Here is a 15996-nt window from a genome sequence, read left to right as displayed (position 1 = left end):
CACCTCGAGGCTTTGTCAGCAACTACATAATTATCAGCAGGCTAAATATCGACCTAGTTGGGCGGGTTAAGAACTGGTGGAAAACTCCTGTAAGATTGAGAGCTTAGACAAAGATCATATTTAAAGCGGTACTAAGCAACTCATCCCCTAGAGGCCATAAGCGCCACTGCAGGTGTCGTGGCATGTTGCAGTTTTTTACTCAATAATGGTCTGTGAGAGTAAATACTACGCTGACAGAAAAGACAAAGGGAGAGAGGCATATTGTACATCCAATTACACAAGGGAGATCATTTTTTTCACTCAAACTTGGCTGTAAATACTGTGGCGCTAGCCTACAGTCAGCTTTGCCTGTTAGCTTCTTCGTCGTGATTCCATTAGTGTGTATTGCGCCTCCGACCCAGAGGCAGTCAAGTTGCAATTGTGGTTTCCCCCCCCCCCCCCCCCCATCATCCCATTAACACTTATATTACCCCCAGAGGGACTACGGAAAGGATTTATTAACGTAAACAAGTTACTTAGTGCTGCTTTAAGGCAACAAATAATTTATTCGCGAAAATTGAATTTGCATTTATGCCTACCGTAATCCACTTATTGTCCAATAAATGACAATAAACAAATTGTTTCTTCAAGTTCAAGTTTAATGGTTTTGTATAGCCCAATATCACAACAGAAGTCGCCTCACAGGGCTGCATTCTTGGGCTCAATGTTTATCATCAGTTTAACTTTTTTTTTCTTTTTTAACTTATTGAAGCAAATTGTGTTGGACAAACAATATCGGTTACTGCAATATTTCCCTGCTTCAATATATCAAGCTTCAGTTTTTGTTATCGTGACAGGCCTCTGTGCATCCCCGACTGCACGCAGAAGCTTTCCATATCTGCGTACATATAATGAACCTAAAGCAGTTTTGATTACAGCTGTCTCCTGCATTTTCCCTGAAGCTCTATAAACAAAACATTTACGTTCCGGAGATCAACATCAAATTAAGAATGGCTTTTAGTTCATAAATCTTGCAAACAGAAAACCTCTTAAGTGACTATAGTAAACCCATTTGCATGTGATTACGGCTATAAATCGCTGCTGTATAATTGATGTTTGGCTGTAATTTCTTGTTTTGGCAGTGACATGAACAAATGTTGTCATAAAGAGGGACTGCAGCGAGTTCGATTTTTGTTTTTGTCCACAGAAGTTGGATCGATTTCGAGAAGTGTTTGGCAACAAAGCGTCTGTTGCTGCAGTATTAGGTGTTTCATATTGATTTGCATACTGTATGTACTTTTGTTAAGTATTGCATAAGAATATTAGACGACCACCTGTCACATTTAGTCTTTGTTTTATAGCATACTATAGCAGGGTCCATTGTGCGAACATTTTTATCATAGTATCAGAGCCACATTTATCGCCTTCTTTACTTTTTGCCATTTACTGAAGCCAGCGTCACATTGATCTTTCTGTCCCCCTTCTAGAATAAAAGCTTGTCCTTTCTGCTGAGTCACCAATGCTTTGTGACAGTTCTCTCCAAAACTGGATTATGTGCGATGATCTTATTACAAAATATTACTGCATGAACATATTTGCTCATTGAAACACTTTTTGTACTGCAAAACTGACACTTTGTGGCTGTATTATCAAAACATTGTTACCCACAGCTCCATGGCTTTGTGCACTTAAAGGAACCACCATTTGTCCATACTGAGATATGTTCTTACCTGAGCTTAGACGAGTTGATGCGCACATGTCTGGTCTTTATGCGTGCGCTCAGTCACGCAAAAAGACCAAAGATGTTGTTAGCATCTAGCCTCTCCTCCAAGCTCTTCCACGTTTTCCCTATTTAAATACAGCTACCATATGTGTGTGTCACATTAATGTTGAATAGGTGTTGGAGATGCTACATTAATCATGTTTTTATAAAAAAGGGAATAAAAAGTCTTATAGTGCATATGACATGTTAGACTAAAATATACTTAACAGTTATATTATAGATACATATAATATAAGATTTTGCTAAATTGTACCCAGATTTCTTTAGTTTAGCCATTTTTGTGATGTTTATAGTTTAACTTCCTTATTGAACACTGACAGGAAGTGACATAGAAGAGGGTAAACAATTTTAACCTGTTGCCGTGCCAACCATGTCAAGTCAATGGGAAATGAATGAGTCAAACTGCTATGGAACGTTACCTTCTTCTAAGATAAGATAAGAGATAAGATGATACTTTATTGATCTCACAGATGGAGAAATTGCATTCGATGAGAGAGCATCCGGCAGCAGCACCCATTCAGTGCGCACCACTCTTTTTTTTTTTTGGTGAAAGATCGTTGTGTCGCGGCCGCCATCTTCACTGTTTTGGTCACAGGAGGAGCACTGGTTGATGGGAAATCCGTAGACGATGACCACGGCGGTGGAGCTCTTGCGCTTGGCCACGATGTTCTTGGCCACACAGGTGTAGTTGGCCGTGTCGGACAGACGCGCCTGCTTGATGATCAGGTTGTGGTCCACGGTGATGTAGAAGATCCTGTCCTCGGCCGGGTCGATGATCTCTTGTCCTTCAGCCACTCCACCCGCATGACCTTGGAGGATGGAGAAACTGTAGCTGCCTCTGTCTCCTCTGATCATCTGAAACGGTGCACCGCCTCCTGGGCTTGTCCCCGTCTCAGAGCGTGGTGTCCTGCGCTGGTCAGCTCCACCTCGTCCTTCCTCTTCCTCCTGCACAGCTCCCTCCACAGTCTATCACCATCTCCTCGTTGGTCCCTTTTGTTGTTTCCTGTAGCTCCGCTTGTGACGCCTCCTCCGTGCTGCAGGTGTGGGGGCTCTTGGTGCCTCTTCACTGTTCAGTGTCAGAAGAAGATGTTTGTAGATCTCAAATGGGTTTAGCTGATAAGCTAGCAGTTTGTTTACCTTCAAAAAGCTGCTTTCTTCAGGACCATTTTGGATTCTCAAAGTAAACAAATCCACCAAACCTCCACAAAAACACGGTAAAGACGTACAAAAGTACGTCTTCACGTTTTCACGTTTCTATGTCACTTCCTGTCAGCAGCTTAAAAACTTTTCTGCCCAACATTTCTTCATTAAAACTGCTGCTTCACTGAAATAAAATGATATATAATATAATAATATTTTCAAAAGCATTAAAACCTGTCATATGCACTTTAAGGCAGTAAGCTGTGTCCATATGGAGCCGCTTCTAACTGAGGACAGACCATACATAGCAAATAGAAGCTGTGTTTTCCTTTGTGGAGTTTGCATGTTTGCCCTACATTTGGTTTCCTCCAGGCACTTTAGTTTTCCCAATCAACCCAAATGATGCACAATCAGCTAAAACCTCCCGCTAGGTAGAGATATTGGCTCAAAATCTGGAGATGGGTCGCTGGGTGCTGCACTGCTCCGAACAGGTCGCCCTGAGGCACTGGTTGACGGTTGTATCAAATACAGCACACATTAGAGTCAAAAGTGTTGTATTACTGTAAGAAAGTCTTAACAACTGAATTCAAAGTGCTAAAATTATCTTGATGAGTTGGACAAGCAAGAGTTTGTTGTTCTGTGGTGCTATTTTTTGACGTTTCTTCTGCAGTAACTTCTTTTCTTGAGTTACTCCCACCCATTTTTCAAAATAGGTCAGGTCCCTTTTGTTGCCGTGCTGTAATTTTAGAACTGCTTTTGATATCACCTTTTCCTTTATCTGACAGTCAGAAGCAGGGAATTGTTCGTTACAACTTGCTGAATCATTTCTCTGCCCTCTCCTGTCTTGTGCAGACCACCAGCAGCGGCAGCAGCAGGATGAGTTCAGACGGAGGGGGGCGCCCTGTGAAGGTGGGCTCTCTGGTGGAGGTGATCGGGAAGGGCCAGCGCGGGACAGTGGCCTACATCGGGACGACGGCCTTCGCTTCGGGGAAATGGGTCGGAGTCATTCTGGACGAGCCAAAGGGGAAGAACGACGGGACGGTGCAGGGCAAGAGATACTTCACCTGTGAGGACAACCAGGGCATCTTTGTCAGACAGTCACAGGTTTGGAAAAATATCTAAATGTGATTTTCCATGTTTTTCTAACAGAGATTGACTTCCATTGCTTAATGCTTTAAAAAAATAAGAACAGAAATGTAGTTATTGTTAGAGCACTATGCAAACAAAAGTTATTAAAAGTCATTCGCAGTATAAGCTGGATAGATTATAATATACAGTTCTATAACTTTTCAGTTGCCATGTGCACAGCTGAGCAGAACTGTTTTCTGTGTCATTCATTAGTTCCTTCCTTACAAGGCTATATGTTAGTTAAAGAATCTCTTTTATTGCTATTGTCAAAGAGAGAAGAGATTCACAAACATGGATTTGCATTGGTGGAATGGTGGGATATGAAACTTGATAAAGGCAAGACACGGCAGCAAGAATAGAGAACATTTTCAAATTGAAAGACATGAATATGAGAAAAAATTTATTGCATGTTTTTTGTCACTTTCATTTTTCATTTTTTTTTTCATTCAAAAGTGATGTCATACAATCACAATAAAACCGCCAAGCCAACACAGTATGAATGAAACAGAGGAGAAGAACAAGTCTTATAATATCTGCCTCTTTTGTTACTTTTATTTATGTTTTCATATAAAAATAAGGCGTTTAATGCCCAAAATTCTTCATAATAATTTTCAGCAACTAAATCTGAATAATGGATCAGGCCAGGTTTAAATTGATGGTCTTATTTCGTTGATATATTAGTTACAAAGTCTTTTTCAGAGGGGATTTTCATCATGTTTAGTTTAAAATAAGCTTCTTTTTTTTTTTTAATCTGTAAAAAATTTAAATATTGCCTTGTTTTATGACAATCCAAACTCAATATGGCTTGGATTTAGATATTTAAAAATCCCTCTGAAAAAACCTTCAAAAGATTGTTCAGTTCGAGGCTCTTGAAATTACAATTTGCCTTTAAAATGTATGGAGAAACATTGAGTCAGTGCAAGAATTACACTTGTTATTATCAATGTGAGGTGTTTTTTTGTTTCCTGAAAATTGAAAAAAAAAAGAGTTTTGCGTCCAGTGTCTCCTTGAATATAGAAATAAGGACATGCTGACAAAAAAGATAAGCTAATTATAAAAAATAGTTGTTGTTTTTTTTTTTTTTTTTTACAAAATGACATTTATTGACAAAACAGAGTGATGTAAATGAGTTGGTTACAAAATAATAGATAGATGACAACGTAGAAGCTAGCATTCGATTGATATCACTGAATATGTTCTTTGTCCGTGCAGCATATTGCTATAAATAGGAAGTAGAACGATCTGGTAATAAGATCTCAGACGTTTGTGCTGTATCATCTTTCTTTTGAGCTACATTTGCTTTTGTTATTTTATGTTGGATTGTTATGACACATATTACATTTGTGCATTATAAACATGTCAGTATATGTGAGATAAGCCTACAAATGAACAGCTAAACTAATACAAGAGCCACACAGACTGCTTGTGGGACCTCATCTTTATCCTTGTTCTATCTCAGATCCAGCTTGTTGACGATGGGGCAGACACCACCTCCCCAGATACGCCTGAACCTGGAGTTGGAAAAGTCCCAAAAAGAGGTAATGTTCTGAATTTAAAGAAGCCAAGGCAGAGTTACAGGACAGGAAATGTTACCTGGCAGATACAATACAATACAGAAAGCAAAGTGTCTGTCAGCTTTTCAACAGTTTATGTTTCAAACTGATTTCCTTTGTTTATTTGTGTTACAGAAATCATGGAAACCTCCAAGTCCAGTAAAATGGTGAGTTTATGTGGACATAAAGCTGCTGTGGCGCACCAAGAAATTTCTACATGCATTATGTATTTGTCCAGCAGAGGGCAGTCTTTATTTAAAAACAACAGTGCAAGAGTTGTACCTTAAATGTTTTCACAAGTGTCTGCATCTTTTGTGCTAACCTCTTACCCCCGCCTTAACCGAGTGCATTTTCTCCAGTTCCGCTTTACCCAAATCTAAAATCTTCTTGACTGGAGCTTACAGCCTATAGGCCATTGTGACGCCTCAAAACTGATCATGACTATTATCTCCTTTTTGTAGGTTTTATGTCTTGTTTTTGTTGTTTTTGTTCCATTCTTCATCACTTTTTTCCTTGCTTTTTGATGCTTTTCTGTCATGTATTCGTCACTTTTTAGTTGTGTTTTTTTTTATTGTGTAATTGTAGCTTTTCTTTTTTTTTACCTTTTCATCATTGCTTTCTAATTATGTTTTTGTCACTTATTGTGTTTTTGTTGCTCTTCTTTTTTTCTTTCTTTTTTTTTTAACTTTTTGTCACTTTGTTTTGTTATATTTTCATCCTCATGTCCTCCTGTGCCTTGTTGAAGAAGCTTTTAGATCTGGGCAATGCCAAACTGGAGAAAATGTGCTCGGTTAAGAGGTTAAATTCAACGTTTTCAGAGAGATCTGAGAAGCTTTTTTGCTTGTTATTGATGTCTATGGAATATCACATTGTCTTTGTGAAGGTTCATACAGTGAGTTTAGATCCAGTCCAACCACCACTTGAACTCATGAGCTTCAAACCTTTTTATCTCCATGCATTACATTCAAACTGTAGATATTTTACAACATTTTGCAATCATGACAAAAGTATAATAAGGTACAATTTGTCACAAAAGTTTCTCCTCACCTCCATCCTATCCTCCCTCCTGTTCTGTATCTGTCGTGCAGCGAGGACTCAAAGCCAAAAAGGTGCTGCATGTTTCTCACCGCTCAGTTCAGCGCTAATGCTAATGATGCTAACGTTGCTAATGAAGCCCTGGTAACCGTGGTGACCTTTGCTAGGAATGGCCTCACTGCTGCATGGCAACGGGGCCGCATCTTTATTTCAGCTCTTTTATACCTTTTTTTTTTTTTTTTTAAACAACAAATAGATCTGTGCAAGAAAATAATGTAGAGCAAAAGCAGACACTTAATTGTATCATACTTTTGAACTTTTTGTCAGTTTCTTTGGAGGCTCTGCATTTCATTTTCATGTGGTAGACTAGACTGTGAGAAGTGGGAACGAGCCAGTGCACTCCATTCTGTGCTTCTTTGGCTACTTCCTGTGACCTCTGCTGCTTCAATGCCAGAGAATGTTTTTGTCCAGTATTCTTATGGTTTGAAGCATGTCATTGTCAATGTGGAAAAGTGTTTTTTATATATATATATATACTGTATATTTCATGAGTCATTTATAGAAGGTCTTTGTGTTTTTTTCCCCCCATTAGTATGTATTAGGAGATGTATGGAGAGTATAAAAGTGTTTTTCCCCCACGTTTTCCTGCAGGCTGTTTCTGTGACGTGGACTGAAAAGAAAGAAAGAAATGCTGGAGAGAGCTTTCACTGAACCTGAGCTTGAAAACTTTGCCCATACTTTTATGTAACAGAAATCTCCAAATTAACCTAAATGAGTGAGTCAGAAAGGACCACGTCTAAGAGACCACCTCTTATTTGCACTCTTCATTAGCAAGTGTCAGGCAACAACAAGATGTAGATTGGGAGCATTCATTGAGCAAAATGCTACAACGATAAGGCCAAATATGAGACGTCGACTCATCTGCCGTGCTTTGTTCACTTTTTAACCTCTTACCCCCCCGCCTTAACCGAGCGCATTTTGTCCAGTTCAGTTTTACCCACATCTAAAAGCTTCTGGACTAGAGCTTACAGCCTATTGGGTCAGTGTAACACCTAATTTGAAAGCTAAGACCATCAAAACTGAGCGTAACTTTTTCTTTGTCGCTGCGCTTTTGTCACTTTTCTGTAAGCAGCTTTTCATCACATTTTTGTCGGATTTTTGACACTTTTTTCCCTGTTTTTTGTCCCTTTTTTGTTGTGTTTTCGTCACTTTTTTCGCCACATTTTTGTCCTATTTTTGTTGTGTTTTCGTCACTTTTTTCGCCACATTTTTGTCCTATTTTTGTTGTGTTTTCGTCACTTTATTCGCCACATTTTTGTCCTATTTTTGCCCTGTTTTCGTCACTTTTTTCGCCACTTTTTTGTCCTTATTTTGTCCTGTTTTGTTGTGTTTTCGACCCTTTTTTGTCATCCTTTTGTTGCGTTTTCATCCTCATTTACATCTCATTTTCATCTCTATTTTGGCGCTTTGAGATTTTTGTAAAGCCAAACCGGAGAAAATGTGCTTGGTTCCGGTGGGAGTTAAGAGACTTAAAAACATACAAAAAATTAGGATTTACCATTTTCTGAAACAAAGGGAGCACTGTGGCCTTCCTGTGAAAATGCAGTCACATGCTCCTTTGTTGATTGGAGTCAGTAATTGTTGAACAGAATTACCATTGGCGAGCCTGAAGTGGAGCGTGAGAGGGAGGCCGGTGATTTTTCCGTCCTTGAAGAAAGCTCTGTCCTTGTGCAAAAAGGCAAAGAGTGCACATTGTCTGCCAAGTGTTGCAGGGCGACCGAATGTGAAAGCCATGCCAGAGCTCAACAGAGGTTTAGCACATGTCCTTGTCATGCCCCGGTTTTCCTCCACATTTAGTGACTACTTCAGAGGTCTGAAGCTGCGTCACTGTTCATAGACTTAGCTGCTCTCTCTAAATGTCAGGCAGTGAACCACTTCCACCTGCACAACATGGATTTCCTGTCAGCTCCGTCGCCTTTACACTTGTCCTCTTCTGACTCTGCTTAGACTAAACCAGTCCATGTGTTTTTTTTTTGAGTGTGTTTTGAATCATTCATGTAGAAATAATTTGAACAACTCAGTGAAGCAGAAGGTACAATGATTTTACAACACAAGGTTAAAAACTAACATTGTACACAACGTGAAACAGAGCGCAATGATCTGCAGATTAAAAAATATAAAAGCACAGTGGAACAAATATATTTAATTTGATCAGAGCACATTGTTCCTAACAGTTGAAAGTGGAACTAAATGTGTTATTTAAAGAAAAAAGGTTATAAAGCTGTCACCTGTACTGTTTATTTAATTTTTTGAGGATATTTTGATTCGTCTGCAACTCATGATCTTTTAGCTGGAGGCTGAAGTTGTATTGAGCTAAGTGAAGGTTTCGTCTTGTTATTGGTTCCATCCATCTTTATTCTAAAAAGCTTCTCTCAGCGTGTTAAAAAGCCTCTATTGTTTGGTGAGTAGTGTCACTAAAACAACCCAGTACAGATGAACTGCTTAAGAATCTATGATGGAATTCTCCTGTAAGAGCACAAATTATTACAAATTATAAAATTACACTAATAGACAAATCTACAAAATTCTGCATCACAGCACTCATGTTTGGCCTTAAGCCTCATGTGCCCTATCCAGTAAGGGTTATTAATAGAACTTAGGGCAAAATAATATATACTGTATTTTCCGGACTATAAGTCGATCCGGAGTATAAGTCGCACTAGACAAAAATGCATATTGAAGGAGTAAAAAACATATATAACTCACTCTGGAGTATAAGTCGCACCAGCCACCCTGGTGCACTGTTGACAAGCCTCTCCCGGCAGCGCGTTGTTCAAACGCCCATTTGCAAACTTGTTCCTCTAGCTGTGGCCATCTAGCTTTTCTATCGTGATTAGCTTTTTTTGTTTTCTTCATTGCTGTAAGAGTAACCTCCGCTTTTCGCCAGTCTCTCACAAGTTTCTCGCTCACTCAAAACCTTCTTTCTGCTGCTCGATGCATATTTCACTACTTGCGGCTTGTAATCTGCAGAATATGATTTTCTTTTTGGGGGCATTTAGGTTCAGAGTAGCAGAATCTGGTACACAAGCCTACAGTTCCCTCTAGTGGCTGTCAGTGTGAAAATTGAAATTCTATATTTTGATATATAAATCGCACCCCCAGCCAAACTATGAAAAAAAGTGCGACTTATAGTCCAGAAAATACGATATATTAACTATGTACAATGCAGCATTCTGTTTACAATGTAGTGTGAGCGTCTTTTACAACCTCTTTAGGAGCTCCGATGGGACGCGCCCTCTCCCCGTTCCCCAGACAATTGCATATTGTGTTTCTGTTTGTCTGCTTGTACCAATACTGCACATAGAAGGGCAATGACGCTGATACAATCCAGCGTTTGCTCAATGCCAGACTTGTGTTAGCATTACAAGAACATACGTAAACCAAATGCTTTGTGACACACGACATTGCTGCTTTTAACATCCAATGATTGTGGTCGGACATTTATACAAGCTCTTTGTCAAACCAAGCATCAGATAAAAGACGGACAGTCCTAAAGGCTGTACAGAGAAAGCAGCAGTAACATGATTGCGTCGGCGTTAATGCGTCCAGGGCAGTAACTGTATCTCTCTTTGTGCTGAGCTGAGGCTGCGGACTCCCGGCCTCCTCCCCGTGTCAGTGATGGGAAAGCTGCAACTCGATCCATCTCCACCCAGCGCTCCGTCCCCCGTCTCATCACTCCACTAAAGGCGATACTCTCCCTGTAGTGCACTGCAAAGAGTCATGAGGACAATTTTAGATAATGCGACAAAAGGGATCCCCGAGGAATTAGACATATGGGACACAAAACAGAACAGCAACATCATGATAACAGGCCTTCAACATGAAAAGACTAGTTCAAGACAAAGAGTACAGAGAGTGTCTTGATATGGAGACACATTAGTCTTTAATTATCACAATATATCACCAAATTATTATTATTTCAGTATTGGGTGACGGAATATCCATATGCATATCCGTCAAGCCAAAATATATTGCTATATCGCTGAGATTTACACATTCACACAGCCTAAAACAAAAAGGCATCTTTAAAAATGTACAAAAAGTCAGTTTTACTTTAAAGCCATACTGCGTAACATTTTACCCAATAACAAATATGGAAATACAAGCATTTATTTTATGTCAGATATCAGATTATGTCAGATTTTCATAATTGAAAAATACCTCATAAATGTACAAACAAACATGTGCCCTTGCTGTGAGCGGCTCAGCTCTCCTAAGACATGATTGTAACTTTACCGGGAGTCGGTACGTCTCCAGCTCGTTTCCATGGAAATGTGACTTAAGTCAGTAGAATTTGAGATTTAAACAGGTTTGGTTCTCATCCTAATCAATTCATTTATTACCCACTGCATTTTCTGTGTTGAGTTGGTCTTAATGAGCATATTTTGTACTGATGGCAACAGTAAAGTCCAAAAAGTTACGCAGTGTACCTTTAATTTATGGAGTCAATATTTATTGACTAGGTTCGGATGCAGGACCACGCCTCAACCATTACACATTGCAAACCAACCACACTTGTATTCACCCAACCACGCCTCTAATGTCCCATGAGCCATATATACTAAGCTGAGACTATTGTTTTCGCATACAGTATATAATGCAGCCCTAGGACCTTTTTTGTCAAGTAAATAACATGTAGATCCCTAACAATTCTTGCTCTTGAATATTTTTAGTTTTGACTAGTTTCGACCTTTTATGAGCTGTGTTTTTTCTTAGTGTTCAGTGCTGCTGTTAATCATAGTATCCTCTCTGAAAGCACTGAATATTTTGGGGGGCGCGAATTTGCATAAACATCGAAAACGCCTTCTTGTGGGTCGACGGTGGCTCCCCTCCTCTATTGTTTTGGCACCGAGACTCACTCACGGGACTGCGCGTCTGCGACCGAGGTTGCTATGGAGACAGCCGCGTCTTGCATCATCACATCTGCCCCCCCCCCCCCAAAATGCATCCCAGCATCTACACCTCTCCCCACTCCCTCTCTCTCTCCCTCTCTCCTCCCTGTCTGCGGGAGGAGGTCGCTCGGTGATGTAATGGCACGACTGTAGGGCATCGCTCCGTCCTGGCGAATCACAAAACGGCACCACCGCGAGGAGAGCAGAGCGGGGAGAGACTGGGGCGGAGGGAGGATGACTCGCAGCAGCACTTAGCACCACAGAGCACATAGGAAGAGGATGTTATGTGACGGACAGGCGATATACGCTTTGCAGAGGCTGTGGGGGGAAAACGAAGGATATCTGTAGCGCTGTTTTTCCCAACGTTCGCGGGGCTATTTTTAATGTCTCGTGGAGGATCGCCTGGTTCGCCGCTTTGATTTTGTGTGAATGTAAATCCTCCTCCTGTTGTGTCTTCTCTCCCTGTTTGCAAATATGATGAGACAGACAGCTGCGCCCAGGAAGGTACAGCCACACCGATGATCCTCATACGCTTCTGTTGTGGTTCTTTTGGCTGACAGAGGTCATCGCGATCTCCCATTCATTTTATGCATTGTGTCTATGATTTCGATGGGAGTCGCCTGTTGAACTTGATTTGAACTTGCATTTTTTTTTTTTTGTCATGTCTCAAAAGTTGTTTTTCGGAAAGACTTTTGTGCTTCGTGCATTTTTTGCTTTCGTTGCATTTGACTAACATTCACTCTTTAGTCATTTTATTCCATATCTAAAAAGTTGTCCCCTATTTTGCACATGCGTGTGATACATCCATCAGTTTGGGGGAATTTCTGAGCGACCCGTTCATCTGTTTGTTTACGTAGCCACCAAAACGCTTCCCACTGCTTTTTTTTTTATTATTGTTTCCAATGATTTGACAGATTTGGCAACACGATCCGGCTTCAGTACAGTTTGTTCTACTTACACTGCATCACAATATGGCTTAGGAGGCTTGGCTAGTCTCCAACTGTTACTAGCTTTATGAAAAAGCTAATTTCTGCTGAATCTAATGTGATAGAGAAAAGGCTACTGACCAGAGTGTGTCCGTGTTTGACTTAGGAAAGGGGGAAGGGGAGGAGGGTTGTTAGGGATATAGTGTGATGCTCAGTGGTGCTGACATTTTTGGTATTTGGGTTACACGCAGTAGAGATGACAGGGGTGAAGTGTGTTTGACATTAGTTTTCAGCCTGCACGAGCTTTTAGACCAAAACTGGCGATGTTATTGTTTAGTTTTGGTTAGTTTTAGTTTAGTTTATTTGAGCAATTTTACATTCATTTTCAAAATTCATACAGTTGTGGATGCTCGAAAGGGAGTAGGCTGTGTATTGTGTTCATGCATGCTAAACAAATACAGTTCCTTCTCATAAATGTGAAAAAAAAGTGATTACACAGTTACTAATCACTTACTGTCACTCAAAAGTTATGTTATACCAAATTATTTAACATGTTTTATAACTGTTAAAAATATTAGACATAGTAGATGGATTAATTGCGTGTAACATTAATTTGGTCATATAGGTTAGTTCAGCCATATAAGTTATATTATTGTTGACTAAAAGTAAATAAAAAGTAGTTAATGAGTCTAAAGCTATGACTAAAATCCCCAGATATTTTTGTCAAAGAGAAAGACATCTGAACATCCAGCACTTCGTATTAGCTCATTTCAATCCCCAAGGAACAAATCTGAGCTTCGTCCATGTAGGAGAAGCCCCGTGAAAGCAGTGCAAGACGATTATGTTTGCATAATATGACAATGTGAATGAAGTTGATAGTTCTTCATTAATTTAAAGGGACTATACGGAGTTTAAAAATGTTTCATTTATGTATTTTCCTCCCCCTACATGTTCCAACAATGTCCTAATGTGTAGAAGGAGCCCAGATCTGTTCACCACAACTGCCTCTAAATCCTGCACTGTCTCTCTTAATATAGAAGGTGCAGTTACACGTATGACCTGAGGTGGCAGTAGTGAGTATAAAATGGCCAACTTGCATCTAGCCTCTTTAACCTCTTAAAGGAACAGGCCACTGTTTTTTCCATACTGAGATATGTTCTTTACCTGAGCTTCGACGAGTTGATACGTACCTGTCTGGTCTTTGTGTGTGCCCGTGTAAAAGCGCGGTAGCTTCCAACTTCACCCCCGTTTGGAGCTATAGGAATATGCTGGGAGAGGTTTTGCGTGACTGAGGGCACGCACAAAGACCAGACAGGTACGCATCAACTCATCTAAGCTCAGGTAAGAACATATCTCAGTATGTAAAAACGGTGGGCTGTTCCTTTAACTACGACCTTAACCTGGTACATTTTCTCCTGTTATACCCATATCTAAAAGCTTCTTGACTGGAGCTTACAGCCTTTAGGCCAGTGCAACATCTCATTTGAAAGCTAAGACCTACAAAACTCTTCTAAGCTTCTTCCTTGTTTTTGTTATCACATTTTTGTGTTTTTGTCAGTTTTTTTGTGTGTAATGTAACTGTGATCAAGCCACAAAAATGTGACCAACACATGTCAAAAAAGCAGGAAAAACGTGAGGAAAACACAACCAAAAAGGGCGAAAACATGACAATCATAACGAGGTAGAAGCTTAGCACCAATCTAGAAGCTTTTAGATTTGGATAAAGCCGACCTGGAGAAAATGCACTCAGTTAAGGCGCGGGTAAGAGATTAAGATTTTTGGTTTTTCAAGTGCCGTTAATGACTCCTATGGGTCGCTCTCACCATTCTCTGACTGAGTGAACTTACAATGTTGGATAAAGTAATTAACCTAAGATAGAAGGTGCACATGAATCATTATGAATTCTAAATCGTGGCCTTCATGGCGTATAACTCACTGCTACACCTTTGATATCAAGAACAACCAGCTTATAGTTTGAGCCTTTGGCACAATGCAGTCATTCAGTCGTCCGTGATGGCACCACAGTCCACATCGTTATTCATGGATCACAGGGAAATTGGAAACCTTCTGTACAATGGGAATGTCGTAGCCTTAATGAACCTGCGATAAATGATCATATTAATAACTCGGTTGAGAGCAGCTTTTCACAGCCTCATTAAGCCATGTTGTCTGATATGTTCTTTGGATGTTTTTTAATCTTTCTCTAATATTTCCTGTTTGTTTCATTGCTTTCTCTTTCCTGCGACCTGCGACCTTTCCCTCTCCTGTACTTCCTGCTCAGACTGCGACCAGGAAGCCCAAGGTGAGCCCCGCTACAACTAAGGCCTGTTAAACTTGTTTTCCTTTTTTCATGCATTTGTGCGTTTAACAATAAATCACTGAATAGTACTTTGAAAACCCATAGATTGATGTCCAATATATGACTTTTTTATTACCTTCCTTTTTTTTGTGTCACCGTCTTATTCTTTCCCCTCTCTCTCTCGCAGCAGCCCAGTCGTCCTGCCGGCTCCATGGGGAAAGGCGGCGCGTCGGGTTCGGCCTCTGCCTCAGCGGGGGAGATGAGCAGCAGCGAGGCCAGTACTCCGGCCCAAACCCCCCTGGCCGCTCCCGTCATCCCCACCCTGCACTCTCCCGGGAACCCCCCACCTCAGGGCCCCAGCAAGGTCAGTGAAGGACACCGAAAAAGTGGGCAATACTTGTAGGGAAGGACACAAAAAATGCTGAGATGGCGAGATGTGAAATGAAAGTAGTGATATATAGTTGTAATATTCTTTTGTGGTGCTGGTGCCTGGCTATGCTTTCATTCCAGTTTTCCCGTGAGCAACTTTTAGAAAATGGAATCAGCAGAGAGCAACTTAATCTTTCAAGAATATGGGGCTTGAGCGGAGTCTAGTTTAGTTAGCAAGATGATTTTTCAACAGAAAGAAAGAATATGATTTTTGTTTCTTCTTACTTGTCTATAGGGCTGGGTACCGTTCATTTCTTTTCAATACCGGTACTTTAACAATACGTACTTGGTTTTTGATACTTATATATAGAACCATGAAACAGCTTAATAATGTTAATTTATTCCTTATCCTTTCACTTCATTTCTTTTGCATTTGTATCATTTATTTGAGGTGAAACAACTAAGAAACTTCCTTTAGTAACAAATGGGCTGAAAAATAAATAAATACATTTCCCCCAATATTTCTAGGTGTTTTTCCCAAATTTTCCCGAAATTAAAAAAAACTTTTTTTTTGTCTCCCATTTTCTCCAATTTCTGTCCATGTTTTTTCCCATTTTATTCAATTTTTCCCCCCCAATATTTTATTTTTTCGATGCCAGTTGTACCTAAACCTCTTTTTTCTCAATACCATAGAAGAAGAGGGAGAAGTTTACTTATATAGCGCCTTTCACAGACATAGTGACAAAGCGCTTTACATGAAACAATTCAGCCCATACTGGTATCGTTTAACGGTACCCAGCCCTACTTGTCTATATTCACTGAAATGTTTTTC

At 40.1% G+C, this 15996-nt stretch overlaps 1 protein-coding gene across 4 annotated transcripts in view; it reads left to right on the top strand.

Moving 5' to 3' along the window:
• LOC306976432 (dynactin subunit 1-like) overlaps positions 1-15996 on the top strand; it is a 37909-nt gene that overhangs the window by 5853 nt on the left and 16060 nt on the right. For 2 of the 4 annotated variants that reach the window (XM_079574361.1, XM_079574358.1), the window contains exons 2-8: positions 3755-4006; positions 5490-5568; positions 5719-5750; positions 6672-6692; positions 12057-12074; positions 14778-14798; positions 14983-15159. In XM_079574361.1, the coding sequence (XP_079430487.1) occupies positions 3779-4006; positions 5490-5568; positions 5719-5750; positions 6672-6692; positions 12057-12074; positions 14778-14798; positions 14983-15159 (576 nt within the window). In that variant the 5' untranslated portion in view covers positions 3755-3778. The remainder of the gene's footprint in view (positions 1-3754; positions 4007-5489; positions 5569-5718; positions 5751-6671; positions 6693-12056; positions 12075-14777; positions 14799-14982; positions 15160-15996) is intronic. The other 2 variants (XM_079574359.1, XM_079574360.1) reach the window with 2 other exon arrangements.

This window comes from Gobius niger (assembly GCF_951799975.1).
Source record: "Gobius niger genome assembly, chromosome: 16".
Taxonomy (NCBI): domain Eukaryota; kingdom Metazoa; phylum Chordata; class Actinopteri; order Gobiiformes; family Gobiidae; genus Gobius; species Gobius niger.
This window is presented reverse-complemented; position numbering and strand designations above follow the sequence as displayed.